We start from the raw sequence: 15,643 nt of genomic DNA on the forward strand, positions 1-15,643 counted from the left end.
AGCTTGGCTAAGAGAGATGGTGGTATGTCATGGGAGATGCAGTCTGGCTGGGGAGCCCAGCCCATGAGGAAAAGGGGGCATGAGGCACACAAAGTCCATCTCCCTTGGTGCACAGTGGTGACTGAAGCTGATGTTGGGATTAATGTTAAACTGACACAAAATGAAACATTTCGTTTACATTTTCCTGATGGAAAATTTGAAAAATTTCAGCAAAACTGACACATTTCATGGAAATGCACAAACCACACTTTCCATTGAAGAAACGCTTTGATGGCAAATTCCCAACCAGCTCTAACCAAAAGGTGGAGCTAAGAATCCTTTTTTGGATGAGTGAGAGAGGAGGAGAATGGCTCGAGCCGGGATTGGAGATCTATGGCACTATTTCATTGTGATGGCGTGCAGTTCATTTACTCTCTATGTGCCAGTTCACTCATTTGTAAAATAGTTCTAACCCAACTACCTTACCAGGGACTTCGTGAGGCTTACTTAATGCTTGTAAGACATGTTGAGGTACTTGGATTAAAGGTGACATGTAAATGCAAAGTGATATTCGCTGGTGCCAACCGTGACACGCTAGGAGAATCTGAGCGATTTCCATTGCTCTCTTTCTTATCTGTCAGAAGAATTTCTCTGTGACCATTTAATAACATGAGAATTTGTGAAAGGCCTTCATCTGTGATTTCCTTGCTAAAATCATGTTTTTACTGTAACTACTTTGGGAGAAACGCCCATCCAGTGGATAGAACATGGGACAGGCAGTTGGAAGACCCGGCATCTGCCACCAACTCAGTTGTATGATCATGAACAAGTCCTCTAGCCTCTTTCTACCTCTGTTTCTCATCCACAGCAAAAGGGAGTAATATTACTTACCCGCCTTTGGGAAGCCCTTTGAGATCTATGTTTGGAAAGTGCTTGTAAGTGCCCAGTATCCCTACTATTGAAATAGTCAGGTCATTAATGCTCGGGTTTCTCCTGCAGCTGGTGGTGTTGCCCTATCAGATGCTCCTGCATGAATCTACCAGGTGTGCTTCTGGGATCAAACTGAAGGATCAGGTGGTGATTATTGATGAGGCCCACAATCTGATAGATACTATAACCTGCATCCACAGCGCCGAAGTCAGTGGCTCTCAGGTGAGTCGGGCTGGAAATCACTGCTCTGTTAACCACTCTTGTGTTTTGTATCTAGCTAATTGCCAACGGTAGTGGAACCCAGCATTTATGGAGTCCTTAATACCAGCTCTGTTTCTATTATAGCTGTGCTGTGCCCACTCCCAGCTGCTGCAGTACATGGAACGATACAGGTGAGGATCCCAGAGAGAAACAGCCCCATAGCTGCAAGCAGTGGAGATACCAGAGCTTATTTCTCTTTCTCTTATCTGCAGGGCCTTGTCCTGCTTTTCCCATGTGGAAGACTATTTGCACTAATGCTCTCTCAGCTGAAAGGAGAGTGCTAATTTACTAGTTCTGTTTTAGAACCCTTGGAAGCCTGGTTCCAAGGGTTGGTATTAGACTGCGAGGGTGACATTTTAACATCTGTGACTTTTTCTCATTCTCTTAAATTCTTTCCCAGTTTCTCCCTCTTTCTACTTCTGCAGCCACATGCTATGCCATAAGCTCCAGTTTTTCACATCTCTCACAGGCTTTGACCCTTTGTATGCCAGCTGCCTTCGTGGCTGAAATAGAGTGGATTCTGGTGACCTCCTGGGCAGAAGTTGTATACAGTATATCAGCCCTATCCAAAGCTTGCATCAGGCTTATCAGCTCTGCGGTGATTGATTATTGCATATAAGGCTAATAATGCTGTATTTGTCTAGCACCTAGCACAATGGGGCCTAAATCCTGATTGGACTTGGGGCACTACTGCAAAATATAAATAAATTAATCATAACCAATGTGAGAGGAGAAAATCAGTGCCAGAAACTGTCATTGCTGGGTAGTGATTCTGGCATCTCTGAACACTTGACTAGGGCTTTTTGGGGTTTATCCCTTGCACACAACCAGGAAGGGTGAGTCCAAGAGAAATCAGAGTCTTGGTTCTCATCTCCTCATGATGAAGAAATGGAATTGAGCTGATCAGCTTTATTTGTGTTTGGAACTTAGGAACATGTGTGTGGTCTAGTCCCTGTGTACCATACATTCTGGTGTCTAATACCATCAATTATTTCATAGGAAACGTCTGAAGGCAAAAAACCTGATGTACATTAAACAGATTCTGTATTTGCTGGAGAGGTTTGTGTCCATACTAGGAGGTAAGAAAGCTTCCACTTCCATTGATGCCCCTAAGACTCTGAACTAGCTGGTACTTCCTCAGAGTGTACTTGCCTCCTCCTCTCTCCCTGTGGATTTTGTGAACTAGCTTTTGTTTATATCCTAGCTCAGTTACCTGGTAACTTTATTTGTCGACCTGCTCTGCAATTTGGGGATGTTGCATGTTGGATCCACCTGAAGCTTGCCTCCTCTTTCATTAAAAGGAGCCAACAGGTCATGCTGCAGGTCACCGGGGAAAGAGGGTTTTGGTTTTTTTTTTTCCATGTATTTCCAACAATTTCTCAGATCTGATTTTGAGAGATGGGGGAATTAAGGGTGCTAAGTTACTAAAATGGCAAATAGATACTAAGTGATGAGCTTGGCTTAAGAACCTGACTAGAATAGAATCGCTGTACTAGTAATCAGTGAAGCATTTTGCCTTGGCAGACTCTTAACCATAAAGTGAATTTCTCTTTTTGAATATTGCCTTTTATTCTGCTATGATTCTAGACCCTTTGAAGGTAACCTGGCTCTTTGTTTTACTTGTCCACTAGGCATCAGATGTGCCTTGAGGGGAACCTATGCCTTCTGTAAAGATCCCTTCATTATCACTAATAGGAAGATGCAATTTGACACTTTCTCTCTCCCCTCCCCCCACTTTCTCCTCTTCTCTCCTGTGCTCCATTCTTTTTTCTTTTCTTCCTCCCCCCGCCTTCCTCTTAAATACTTCCATCAGGAAATGCAGTGTGTGCAACTTCAGGATTTAGGCTACAGAATTGTGAGGTGTGAGATGGTGTTAAATACCACAAATAGAAAACAGTCAGAGGCAACAACTAACCTTGTTTTGTCTGCTGGTGGCTTGAGATAGAACTGTCCCCCTTCACCTGTCTGTCTGTGCACATTGCAGCTCTCTGGCGTTGTCTACAAAGGTCACTTAGTGCCTGGGTGAGAAGGTGCTTTGCACTCCTTTAATCTCTGCAGCATGATGTATACTGTGTTAGTGTTTCTATGCACTTACCCACCTGCTAACTCCTGTACAAAAGTAATGTAAGCATCAGCTTGCAGGGATGCTACAGAGCATTTGTCCTATACTGTGGAAATATCCTACAGATGAAAAGAAAGAAACCAGCAGTAAAAGCTAATGTTTTGACTGTAGAGCCACTTCCTAACCAGACAGTTAATTCCAGGGTGCTGTCTTTGTGCTAGAGTTGCATTCCCCCTTAATTCAAGTGTGTTGCTTACGTTTTGACAAACCCACTGTGAATCCTGCTGCCTTGAATTTTTTGATGTTTTGCAGGAAATATAAATCAAAATCCAAACACTCAGAGCATTTCCCAAGCAGGTAAGATGTGCAGCTGAATGCTTCAGGTGCCTAGAACAATGTACAGCTCAGCAGGCAAGGGAGATAGATGTTGATGGGGTGAGGGTCTGTGGGCCCAGCAAGTAATACATTTTTCTCTTCTCTCAGGGACAGAACTAAAATCCATCAATGACTTTCTGTTTCAGAGTCAGATTGACAACATCAACCTCTTCAAGGTAACGTGAGGATTGTCTTCTGCAAGGGCAAAGAGGGGTAAAGTGGCTTGCTGGGGGTCACACAGGAAGCCTGTAGCAGAACTTTGAATAAAACCCAGATGTCCTGACTTGGTCCTATGCTTTGACCACAACGCCAGCCTACCTCCTGCCAGCTTCTCTCTATTTCCCCAGCTGGTGTTGCAAGTTATTTTTTTATGTTGGACATGGCAGAATGCTAAAGCTGTGTGTGCCTGGGGAGTACGGTTTCAGGGCATGGCAACAACACACATGGGTGCAGGTAGGCTGTCTGTGTGGGAAGCAAGGTTAGGTATGTGAGGCTTGTGACACTCTCCTCCGTGTGCTCAGAAGTGTAAACCAGAGAGAGCTTTGCTGAGGCTTAGGGCTTGTCTACACTTTCCTCGGAGATTTGGCAGCAGTCGACCGGAGTTACGCAAACTACGCAAAAAAACTTGCGTAACTCCCGTCAACTTCTGTGCTTCTGTTCTGTGCGCCATCTTCACTGCACTGTGCTGACGGGAACCATGCTCCAGTCGACGCAGCACTACGCCACTTGAGAAGGTGGCCTTAATACATCGATATCTGGATCGACTGAACGGGTCTTCACTGACCTCTGTCGATCCAGATAAGTCGATCTGGCGGCGGTGAATTTGCTGCCGTCAGTGAAGACATAGCCTTAGTGTGTCAGCTCCCTGCCACGCCATTTCCCTCAGCCACACCAGCAAGCGCCTCGAGACTCTGCCAATCTTGACCTTGCTTTGTAGGTAGCATTCGATGCACCCCAGTTCCCCAGAGACGTGCCTGCACCATCCAGTCCCTCTCACTGGGCACTCACAGAATATTAAGTCTGCTGTCTCCAAAGACGCCAGCCTGTTGGCTCACTGAGGACGCTCTTCCCCTTAATACACAGCACTGAGGTGGCTCCATAATAAACAAGAATAAGTTTATTAATAATGAACACAAATTTAAATGATACTAAGCAAGAGAAAAAGAGGCCAATATGGTCATGAGTAAAAATACGCTTTCTAGTATCTAAAGCTCAACAGTTTGCAATCCTGGTCTCAGGCAATTTCTCACCTACAGTTCTCTGCATCTTCAGCCCACAAGGTTGAAGAATCCACCTTTCACAGATTCCAAGAGTACCAGCCTTTTGTCCCTTAAGTGATGGATAACGAAGGGTTCTCTCCCTTTCTTTTTATAGTCCATAAACCCTTGACATGGATTCTTCTGAAGTGTATCCCCAGATAAAGTTCTGCTCCCCTGCTGTTTGTCTCTTCCTCTTGACTTCCCATCCCCCAGTTGACTTGTATGGAAATGTAACGTCCATTGTCTCCGACCTTACCTTACTCAATTTACGTTGGAGACCCAGCCAAACGACATTCCTTTTTCTAAGGCAGGCTTGTTTATCAAGTCTGCCCCCAAAAGATATTTTAGGAACACATTTCCAGCACACGTACACACATCATGCAATAATATTAATGACCAGCGTGTTACCAGTTTTTACATGATACCTCACAAGCTAAATACTCTGACAGCAGTGCGTTGGGTGTGCCCTTTACCAGTTGGCATACAGGATCTCTAGGTGTGTTGAGGAGGAAGGCTGTTTAATATGGTATTTAAATAAGAACACACATTGTGGAACCTAGCAAGTGATTTAGCTGCAGTTGCAATGAAGTACAGCTCACATTAAGCCATTAATATTACACTGTGTGCTTCTCTCCCTTCATCACTATTGGAGCAGAGACGGGGGAGAGGAAGGGATGTGGAGAGGGTAGTAGTCTAGCAGAGGGGTGCTGCAGGATGAGAAATGGGATTCTGAGTATTAACCTGCGCTCTGTCATCCTCCTGCAGGTTCAGCGTTACTGTGAGAAAAGTCTGATCAGCAGGAAGGTATTGTCCTTACTTCTCCTTAACCAACATGCCAGGACAGTCAGCCCTGTCTAGCTCAAGTACAAGGGGCAGCCTGGCATTTGAAGGGGAGGAAGCATAGCCGCTGGGTGTATGGCTATAAGCCTTCCTGCTTTCCTCTGCACGCTCACTATGCGTTCCTCTGATTTACAAAATAGCCCCTGCAAACATCCCCATCTGTGCTGGGTGTTTCATGTCCACAGTGTCTGGTAGCTGGTGAGTACTGGAACACTAAACCAGCACTAGTTCTGCGCTCCCTTTTCTGGGACTCTGAAAACATGCCACCCCTGGAAGCTGCCTCGTGTAAAAGAGGCGAGCACCAGCAGCCTGTTTATTTTGATTCGAGGGTGGGAAGAAGCTCTGGCTAGAAGAACTGAGAAACACTGAGCCATGCCAGGTTGTCTGGCTTCTGGAACACGTTATGTAGAACGTGCAGTGAGGCCTCTGTATATGACGTGCTGGCAGTGCGTTTGTATCCGGTGTATATCCGGCTATGTCTTACTTCTGATCTTTCTGGCTTGGCAGATTTTTGGGTTCGTAGAGAGATATGGAGCCACCTCTGTTGTAAAGACCAACAAGGAAAACCAGAAGATGACTGGGCTGCAGAACTTCCTTCACACCCTGCAGGAGCCTGACAAAGAAGGTGAGTTCAGATGCAGGGTAAAGAGGAGGCGGAAATGAAGCTGTGGAGCTCGCATCTACATGGAACAAAGGGGAAGATGAACTTGGCTTCAGAGCTGTCTCCAGGGGAGGGAGACACTAGCTGCAGCAGCTGCCTTAGAAAAGCTAGTGACGCAAGGGAGGCGTAGGCCATGAGGAAGATGAAGTGTGGGTTCCCTACTCTTCCGATTCTGTTTGCCATAGTGAGTGCTATTTGTCTGGAAAGATTTGTTCCTTTCTTCAGGGAAGTGGCATCTGATCCATAGCACACACCTTAGGCTACATCTGTGCTATGGGGACTCTAGCTGCCTAGCTACAGCATTGTGGCTATACTAGCAGAACCCTCCAGTGTAGCTGTAGCGTGTGGCAATGGAAGAGGTTTTCTGTCTCTGTCAGAACGCCACCGCCTGGAGCAACAGGAACTAGGCTGATGGAAGCATTCTTCCATCCAGAGAGCTGCATGTACACTGGGGGCTAAGGTGTCAGAGCTGTGGTGCTCTGTAGTGTGGGTTTTTCACATCCCTGAATGTCATTGCCTCTTCAGCCTATATTTTAAGTGTAGACCCGGCTTAGCTTTTGCATTCTTGCTCCTCTGGGAAAGGCACCTGAGCTCTGACTGGGTGATTTCCCCCCGCCTTCTTTTGACCTGCAGCTGCTGTTCAGTGCCCTCCTGTGGAGGCTGAGGATGGCCAGCCCAAGATGGCCTCTCCTCTGATGCAGATTGAAGGATTTCTCTCTGCTCTCACCAATGCAAACCAAGATGGGAGAGTCATCCTCAACCGGCAAGGTACTGGAGTGAAGAACACTCAGAGACTCAAGCAGAGCAGCTTTAAAGCCACTGGGTAGTACCTAGACACCTCACTGATGGGAGACGTAGAAATGCAAGTATAATAAGATTGTAATCTTTAGATTTGTAGCCTGATCTATAGATTATATTGATTACTTAAGAATCCCCAGTTATCACTTTGAGGGTTGACAGGTTCTTGTCCCAAGAGCCGGCCCAGTATTATTCAAATTATTACACAGTTGGGAACCCCGATGTGCACAGTTACAACACTCACACTATAGGAACTCTTCTATATTTACAAATAGTTTATTAAGACATTTAGCACAGTCACAAACACCCCAACTCAGTAAGGTAGGTAGAGGTATTACAGAATGTAGGTCTGCACATCCATACACTCACACCATCCCTTACAGAACAACCTGAAATGTTAGCCATCATCTTCCTCATCACCATCACCTTCCCCTTCATCACCAGTGGCCGTCGCTCTAGCACCTCCCCAGGAATACATCTCTTTCTCCTACCTCCCTAAGGCTGGGCTGTAATTTTTATAATACGATATGCTGATGCCACTATGTTTGGTGCACATTCAGTAGGGGATTTTCCTCTTTTCCTTATTTGTATTTTCTCACCTTAATGTTGGAGTGTCCTTCTCTTATAGGTTCGCATATCATTGATCTCAACTTATTATCATACACATCAATTTATTACCATGGCCCTTTTATGGTTAGGTATTTGCAGATGTACCTGTTATGTACATCAATTTGTTGCCATGACACTCTTGTGGTTGGATCATGTACCTGTGGTTAGATATTCTTCTTAAAAACATTATTTTCAGCTCCCCAGTTTTAGGGTTTTTCTTTGGGCCATTTATCTGTTCAAAGTTCATAGGCCTCAAGCATTATGCTAACTTGCTGAAGCTAATGTCTTACAATATACTGGCCTTTAGGTTCCTTGCATTACTGATTAATATAATGGCAAGCTAACTCTGTGGGCTACAGATTACATCGTAAGAGACAGGGCTGTCTCTTGCTATGCCGTGCAGAGTATATATGGCACTTAACACCATAGGGTCCTGCCGGATTGGGGCCTGAGAGCAACATAAATAATTACTAAAGAGCCCAGCAGGAATGTGTGACCTCTGTTGGAAGGGCCTCATTCCCTCATTCCCAGAGACAGGCAGGTATCCATCTTAAATCATTTTGTTTCATTTTAACTTTAAGTAGGACTCTCCAAACACCCAGTGATGAATCTGGCGCTCAAGCTGCAGTTGATTTATAAGGTCAGAGGGGTAGAACATTTTACTTGGCAGAAAGAACTCAGTCTCCAAGTCTCAACATCTTGACACTGAAGCTGGACATCCAAACGATTTTGATGGGTCCTGCAGCACTCTGTTCCTGCTGTGAATGTGGGATTTCCCCTCACAAGGTGGTCTGCTGATAATCATGGATGTTCCACTAATGTGTGCGTCTGTCTGTCTGTCTTCGTTACCCAGGCACCATAGCACAGAGCAGCCTCAAATTTCTCTTGCTGAACCCAGCTGTACATTTTGCCAAGGTGCTGAAGGAATGTCGTGCTGTGATCATCGCAGGAGGAACCATGCAGCCGGTGAGGGAGCAAGATTGCTTCTTTAAGCTCCAATTGGTGTATCTGGCTCCTTCGGCCAATCCACGGCCAGCAGTGAGAGGAGATGGATATTTGATGTCATTGGGATACTGTAAAATACACTAATGAATCATTGAGCAACACTAGAGCCATGTGTTCCGACCTCATTTGATCATGTTTTTCCACACTGCTCCCATTGCAGTGATCAGACTGGGAACAAGGACAGGCTTTTCCATCCTCCCAGCTGTGGAGAAAAGTTGGCCATCAATTTGCAGGTTAGCATGAGTCCTAGGGACTTAATGCTGTGCCTGTCCTTCATTTATTGCTCCTCTCAGCAGCAAAAGAAAAGTGCTGTAGGCATCAAGCAAGATCCTCCTATGTCCCATCTGTCCATTCCCCACGAGGTAGCTGCAGCCATAGCAATTCCTGGTTGTACCAGCATTCCCAAGCCCCCCTCTCCCTGACACACTATTTGACCTGCTAGGGATGGATATGTTAATACTTCCTTTGCTGCACCTCCTGCGTGGGAGGAAGATCGTTTTATTCACCCTAAACGCTTTCAGACATCTTAACTCCTCGCAGTGGTTTCTCCATTAGACGTCTCATCCTGTCTGAATGCCTGGCTGTGCAAACCTCTTGGTGAAAGGGCTTAACGTTGCACAAAGGCAGGATGCTCTTGGCCAAGTCTCCCAGCCCTGAAAACACCTAATTGCTCTTTGAGTTATGTACAGCACATTCCTGTTTCCCTCCTGGTGTACAGCTGCAGTGAGCAGGGGAGTTCTGTTAGATCACAGTTCATGCCAGATACTCCAGTTAGCGAACTTAATTTTACTGAAACTCAGTAGTTTCCATTGGGTGAGTGTAAGCCAGGAGCATGGTCAGACTGGAGAAGAGGGAGTGATTCCCATGCTGCAGCTCTCTGTTGTTGAAGCCATGTGGAGGGGCAAGGGACTAAAGACTCTCGGGGAATGTCTACAGTGCAGTTAAACACCTGCAGCTGAGGCCAGCTGACTTGAGCTTGTGGGGCTCAGACTAGAGGTTGTTTTATTGCTGTGTAGACATTTGGCCTAAGGCTGGAGCTCGGGCTCTAGGACCCGGCAAAGTGGGAGGATCCCAGAGCTCATGCTGCACCAACGTCCATGCCACAATTAAATAGCTCTGCAGCTGAGCTGCAGGTGTCTAATTGCAGCACAGACATACCCCAAGGGTCCCTAACGTACTGCTTGATGTCTGAAGTGTCCTATTTTGCTGCTGTGGAGACTAATAAAGGAAGGGAGGGTGCTGGATATAGGGCCTCTGTATCTGGTAAAACGGTGATTATCCTCTGGGAAAGACACACACATACACCACACGAGCCACGTTGTTGTCATAGTTCTGCTCTTGGCATGAGCCTGGAATCGTGGCATCCTAGCATGATGGACTTCCGTGCAAGAGCCCCAGTGGCTGCAGTGATCCTGTGAGACGTGTTCCCTGTGCGCTGCAAGGGCAACACAAGGAGACTGCGTTGTACCCTGCTATCTGGATCCTCCTCAGGGAACGTATTCAGTCTGGTGCCAGTAAATGGCAAGGCAGGGGAATGGAAGAGGTGTGCTATGGTACTAGGAGATGGGCCCCTGATCCAAGAGGCAGACCCAGGCTTGGGAATCTAGGCTGAATGCTCGCTCAGAGCTGTGGATGGCTTTCTCTAAAAAGAGCATTGCGCAGGGAGAATGAAGCTGTTGGACCACAGGGTGGCGCTCCTGCTCTGTGCCTACTAGCACGGGCGGTAGGAAACAGTGGAGGTGGCTGGCTGCTGCTGCAGCATCACATGCCTTGTGGATTCTCTGCTTTCCTACTAGAAACAAATGGTTCCCCTGCCCTGCAGAGGGTCCCGCCTAAGTACTTGGAGAAACCTTAATTACGGCGTGTGATGGTGCAGCTATGCTGGCTGTAGAATTTACATGCCAATCAACCCCACATCGCTGGGCACAGCTGTGGTTTCAGGCCAGAGCTGCACCTACGGTATTTCTGCATCCGTTCATCCCTCTCTGCGCCCTTGTCTCTCTGGGTTCTACACCTGCACGAAGTACCCAGCGCATCTCTTCCCTCTGTCCTTTTTCCCAGTCCATTGGCCTGGCTCCTCTGTCCTTTCACCTGGTCCTCCCACCCATGTACTGACTGCAGCCCTTCCCTCTCTTCTGATGAGAGCACTTGGGCTCTGCTGATTCTTCTTGGCTCCTGGTTTGTAGGTGTCCGATTTCCGAGAGCAGTTGCTGTCGTGTGTTGTCGGTGCTGACAGGGTGGTGGAGTTCTCCTGTGGTAAGTGTTGGTGGAGGGGAGCTGGTAACAGACTCTCTCTCTAGCTGGGCCCTGAGTTTGGCTGTATCCGTGTTCAGGCGGGTGCCACTGACTTTGTTTGCCGGCTCTTTCCAGTGACATCTTGCCTGGAAATTGTCTTGCAGCGCAGGGGAGCCAGGTTCCCTTTCACCTCTGGCTGAGTAGGAGGCAGTGATCTTGTTCCTCTGCTCCTGAGAGAATGGGCAGGGAATGATTTGAACCAGGTTAAGGCCGATGTTATCCGTGAAAAGACATCGAAGGGCTTGTGCTAAAGCTGCCCCCAGATCAAGAGAAATCAATTTGTACCTGCGCTGCTACATGCATGTGTTGCAGGGGCCTTCCACTGTGAGCTTGCTTTGCTTGAACATCTGTGACTTTTATTCCATCTGCTTGTTTGTCATCAGGTCATGTGATTCCTCCAGAGAACATTTTACCCATAATCCTCTGCAGTGGTCCATCCAATCAGCAGCTAGAGTTCACCTATCAGAAGAGAGACCTTCCTCAGATGGTGAGCACATCTATTTCATTCTTAAGCTATGTGGTCTGATGGTTCAGGGGCAACTTTTGTGTGCAGAGCGGGGGATCCTGGTGGGCTCCAAGGTGGGAAAGATAAGTCCACTGGGTTGTGCAGATTGGCAGGAGAGTGGCCCAGTTCTGGAGGGGCTCGGAGGCAGACATAACGGGGGTGGACTGCTTTTTGTTAAACCATTTTAAGTGAGTTTAGTGCTAGTGAAACGTGGTGACTTGACAGGTCTGGAGAGCAAAGTGTACGTACAGCACTGGTGGTGGCAGTGAAAGCTTCCCCATCCTCCTTTGCCTTTTGAGGGGCCCCTAGGAGTGCGACATTAGTCCTGTGGCCCATTCAATCGTTAGCTGAGCCTGCTAACTGAACTGCCAGCTAGCTCTCTCCATCCTTCCAGGTGTATGGATGCCTGTTCAGTAGGAAATGAACTGAGACCTCCTAGCTCATTTCCCAGAAGCATCGAGCAACTATTGCTTTACAATGACTCTTGAGACTATGGCTTAGCTGGGGAGGCCAAGGAGTGAAAGGTGTATCATGTTTATTCCCAGGCCCCAGAGTCACCCAGTCCCTCTAGGAACTGTTGGTGAGCTAGCACACCTTCATGGTTTTAACTGTGTGGAAGTGGCCACATGGGTGTCCTAAGACTTATCAGTGGGAGGCATCTGTCTTCTGGAGAGGGCAGCAGAACTAGACTGGTGTTTGCTGGGGCGTTCCACAACACTGATATGGCCTTTCTTCTCTTACAGATGGATGAGTTGGGCCGAATCCTTAGTAACCTGTGCAATGTGGTCCCTGGGGGCGTGGTGTGCTTCTTTCCCTCCTATGAGTACGAGAAGCAGGTGTACGCGCACTGGGAGAGGATGGGACTGCTCACCCGCTTGGCAACTAAGAAGAAGGTAATTGTGCAACTGAGGACGGTTGGTATTTTAAATGGAGGTATAAAAAGCCCAACAATTATCGGCACATTACAGGCCACGTCTCACGCGCGCGCTCTCTCTCTCTCTCTCTCCCTGAATTGTTCTTATATCGTGCACAGCGGAGCGGAGAGGATGTTTATCTAGCCAGTCTCTCCAGTAATGAATAAATGATACTTCCTGCGCAGCTGATCGCTGAGTTGGGATCTAAATTAGATTAAATGCTGTTACATGACTCCTGTAAGTGTAAAGACAGTCTTCATCCTCAGTAGCCAGCCTACAACGCTCTCTGATTCCCTTGCTGTGAGCGGCAGGTTATTAAGTTCTTACAGAGGATTTGATTTCCCCAGACTTGGCTGCACATCCCCTGCCCAGGGAATGGTGTGATTGACTAAGGCTCAGCTATAGGCTGCCAGTTACACATAAGCTTTCAGCTCACTGTGGCTCTATTGGGAGGATGAGTGGATCTTCTGGTTAAAACACAGGGCTGAGAATCAAGAAAGCGGCATTCTGTTCTTGACTGTGGCACAGTGTCACTGTGTGACCTTGGTCAAGTCACTTGATCTGGCTGCCACTTCGGTAAAATGGGGATGATGATGGTTGCCTACATCACAAGGTTTAATGTTTTAGCATGGCACAAAGGGTGTGTAATCAGGAGTAATGGAATGAAACCGAGCAGAAGAAAAAAGGCAGGATGTCAGGAAAACTTTCTGAACCATGGACTCTGATAAGCTTCCCCCAAGGGACGTTTTTGGAAGCTTTATTGCTTGTGCGGTTTAACACTGGCCTGAACAATGCTCAGGAGGCTAGATTATGGGAGTCAAACCTGTACTGCTCCCCAGGAGCTTAGTTGGCAAGTAACCTCACCTTTCTATACCTCTGCTTCCCCATCCACTGTGTCTATTTCAATTATAATCTCTCTTGGGCAGAGATTCCAGGCTCTTCCAAGGTTTGTACAGCACATCAGCACAATGGGGCCCCATTCACACTTGAGGCCTCCAAGTGAGACTAATAGAAATGATCGTACTAGTGCTGGAGATCTTTTCCAGCTTTGGTGTTTGTTACCCTCGTGCTACACTGTTCAGGCAGCTTTATCTAAATTCCCAGATCTTCACTCCCCCTTTGTCCTCTTACATGGATATTTCTTTCCACTCTTCAGACATCTGGGAGCAAGAACCTATGAAGGAAACCCTGGTTAATGTCTCTCAAACTGGAAATGGCCCCAAAGTTACTCGTGGGCAGCACTGCGCGTGGATTTGCTAGGTGCCGCAGGTGCTGAGCAGAGTAATATTAGGATGAGCCTGCAGTGCTTATCCAGGGTGCGTGGGGGGCCATCAGTTAGAGATCAATGGTACCATGACCCTAGACCCTCCTCTCTGTGTTGTTTTTGCAATGGCACATGATTAAAAACTACCTGTTAATCCGTTTGCATCTTTCTGCTGGGACTTACGCTTTGTGCCTGTGACAGATATTTCAGGAACCCAAGAGAGCAAACCAGGTGGAGCAGGTGCTGGCAGAGTACACCAAGTGCATAAAGGTAAGCGGGGTTGGCAGGTTGCTGGACATTTCATGCCCCATCACGCCAGCGCGTGTTTCTAAAGCAGGTGATGTGGGTGGTTAATGGGCTCTGGCCGACACAGACCGTGCACTGTGCTGCAATGCACAGTCGTTTCCACAGCTCCGGTTTCTCATGAGTCATTGGGGGTTCTTTTGTGCAGCGCTGCAGCCAGCTGGGCGGCCAGATGACGGGGGCCCTGCTCTTTTCTGTCGTTGGAGGGAAAATGAGTGAAGGAATCAATTTCTCTGATGACCTGGGAAGGTAAGAAATATTTGGTTCGCTGCTCATCTAGTAAGGTGGTATGGTAACACAGCGCTGTGCTGATGGGGTTGCTGGCTCTCCCCAGTTATGCCGTGGGGGAGTCTGGTTAGGAGTTAGGTGGGAGAACTGCAAGTAAACCTGAGTGTGTGTAGGAAGTGGTGGTGTGATTGAGTCAATGTGCCCATCATGGTATCAGGAAGCACGGTGAGCCTGATGGTGCCTTTCAGACACACCCAAGCACTGTGGTCCTGAAATATCCTGCAGTGCTTTTCACAGGATAATGCTGTGGGGCCTGCTGTACTGGATAAATCCCTTTTCTGGCTCCCTGAATTCCCCCTGCAGTGTTCAGTGCGGTATTTGCCTGTCCAATACCACTCTGCGTTCCTGTTGCCTTCCATGCTGGAGTTGGCTGTGTTGCAGTGACAAGCCTTTCTAATACAGTCTAGTCTATCAGTTTGTTTGTGAGGTGCTCTGGGATGAGATAACTCTGTGCATGCGCGTGCGTTCATTCGCTCTCCTCTTTCCATTTCCAGGTGTGTTGTTATGGTGGGCATGCCTTACCCAAACATCAAATCCCCAGAACTCCAGGAGAAAATGGCATATCTTGACAAAACAATGGTAGGGCATTCGGGTGCTTCCTCTATTTCAGCTACTTCACTTATTGTTCTTTCCCTGTCAAATTCCCTCTGAGAACTAAACACTGGGCTCTTTCTGGGTCTTTGCCCATGTTTCCTGTGCCTGGGTCAGTCACTCTGGGCAGATGAGATTGCTTTGACTCTGTGCTTGAGCCCCTCTGAGGGTAGCAAATGGGCTCCACGGAGCTAGAGCCAGGCAGAGTTGTGCAGGAACAACCCGGCTGGGAGTTGCTGAAGGAGAAGGTGGACTTTTTGCAATATTATTCTGGCAGCTTCTCTTGTCTAAAGAGAACTGCATTGCAGGGTCACTGTCCTCTTTCTAACTCACTCAGTGCATCCTGCTCACTGCCTGGCACAGACCCTGGTCCATTCAGCTCTGAAACCTCGGGGGTTTGTCAGTAGGGCTACCTTCCTCCTTCAGCTGCGCTTGCTGCTGGTTAGTTTTGAATGCTCACTCCCTTCTTATGTTCTTGTTAATGTCCTCTCTGAGGAGCCCGATCCTGTGCCTGATCACACTTCAGCTGCGTGGCCCATGGTGTGACTGAGCTCCCTGCTCCTTGAAGTGGCCTTTGAGGTCCCTTCTTTATTACAAGTGCCTGAGGCCTTGCCTGGCAGCACGGGTCCCTAGGCCAGTGAGTCAGCAGCAGGGGCGAAGCACACATTACCCTCCCAGTGCCTGCTTTCTGCACTACAGAGCTA

The 15,643-nt window shown here is 47.6% G+C and overlaps 1 protein-coding gene across 2 annotated transcripts in view; it reads left to right on the top strand.

The window, feature by feature from the left end:
* The window catches only part of DDX11 (DEAD/H-box helicase 11), a 30,218-nt gene that overhangs the window by 13,270 nt on the left and 1,305 nt on the right, over positions 1-15,643 (top strand). The window contains exons 9-23 of one of the 2 annotated variants that reach the window (XM_067536239.1): positions 979-1,131; positions 1,255-1,301; positions 2,170-2,249; positions 3,545-3,589; positions 3,716-3,783; positions 5,632-5,670; positions 6,214-6,331; positions 7,001-7,135; positions 8,628-8,740; positions 10,966-11,035; positions 11,458-11,561; positions 12,323-12,472; positions 13,959-14,027; positions 14,209-14,309; positions 14,843-14,927. In XM_067536239.1, the coding sequence (XP_067392340.1) occupies positions 979-1,131; positions 1,255-1,301; positions 2,170-2,249; positions 3,545-3,589; positions 3,716-3,783; positions 5,632-5,670; positions 6,214-6,331; positions 7,001-7,135; positions 8,628-8,740; positions 10,966-11,035; positions 11,458-11,561; positions 12,323-12,472; positions 13,959-14,027; positions 14,209-14,309; positions 14,843-14,927 (1,377 nt within the window). Of the gene's footprint in view, positions 1-978; positions 1,132-1,254; positions 1,302-2,169; positions 2,250-3,544; positions 3,590-3,715; positions 3,784-5,631; positions 5,671-6,213; positions 6,332-7,000; positions 7,136-8,627; positions 8,741-10,965; positions 11,036-11,457; positions 11,562-12,322; positions 12,473-13,649; positions 13,901-13,958; positions 14,028-14,208; positions 14,310-14,842; positions 14,928-15,643 lie in introns of those variants that run through there. The other variant, XM_067536240.1, reaches the window with a different exon arrangement.

This window comes from Emydura macquarii, unplaced genomic scaffold (genome assembly GCF_026122565.2).
Source record: "Emydura macquarii macquarii isolate MOO-44397 ecotype Brisbane River unplaced genomic scaffold, CSIRO-AGI_Emac_v2 contig_3530, whole genome shotgun sequence".
Lineage (NCBI taxonomy): Eukaryota > Metazoa > Chordata > Testudines > Chelidae > Emydura > Emydura macquarii.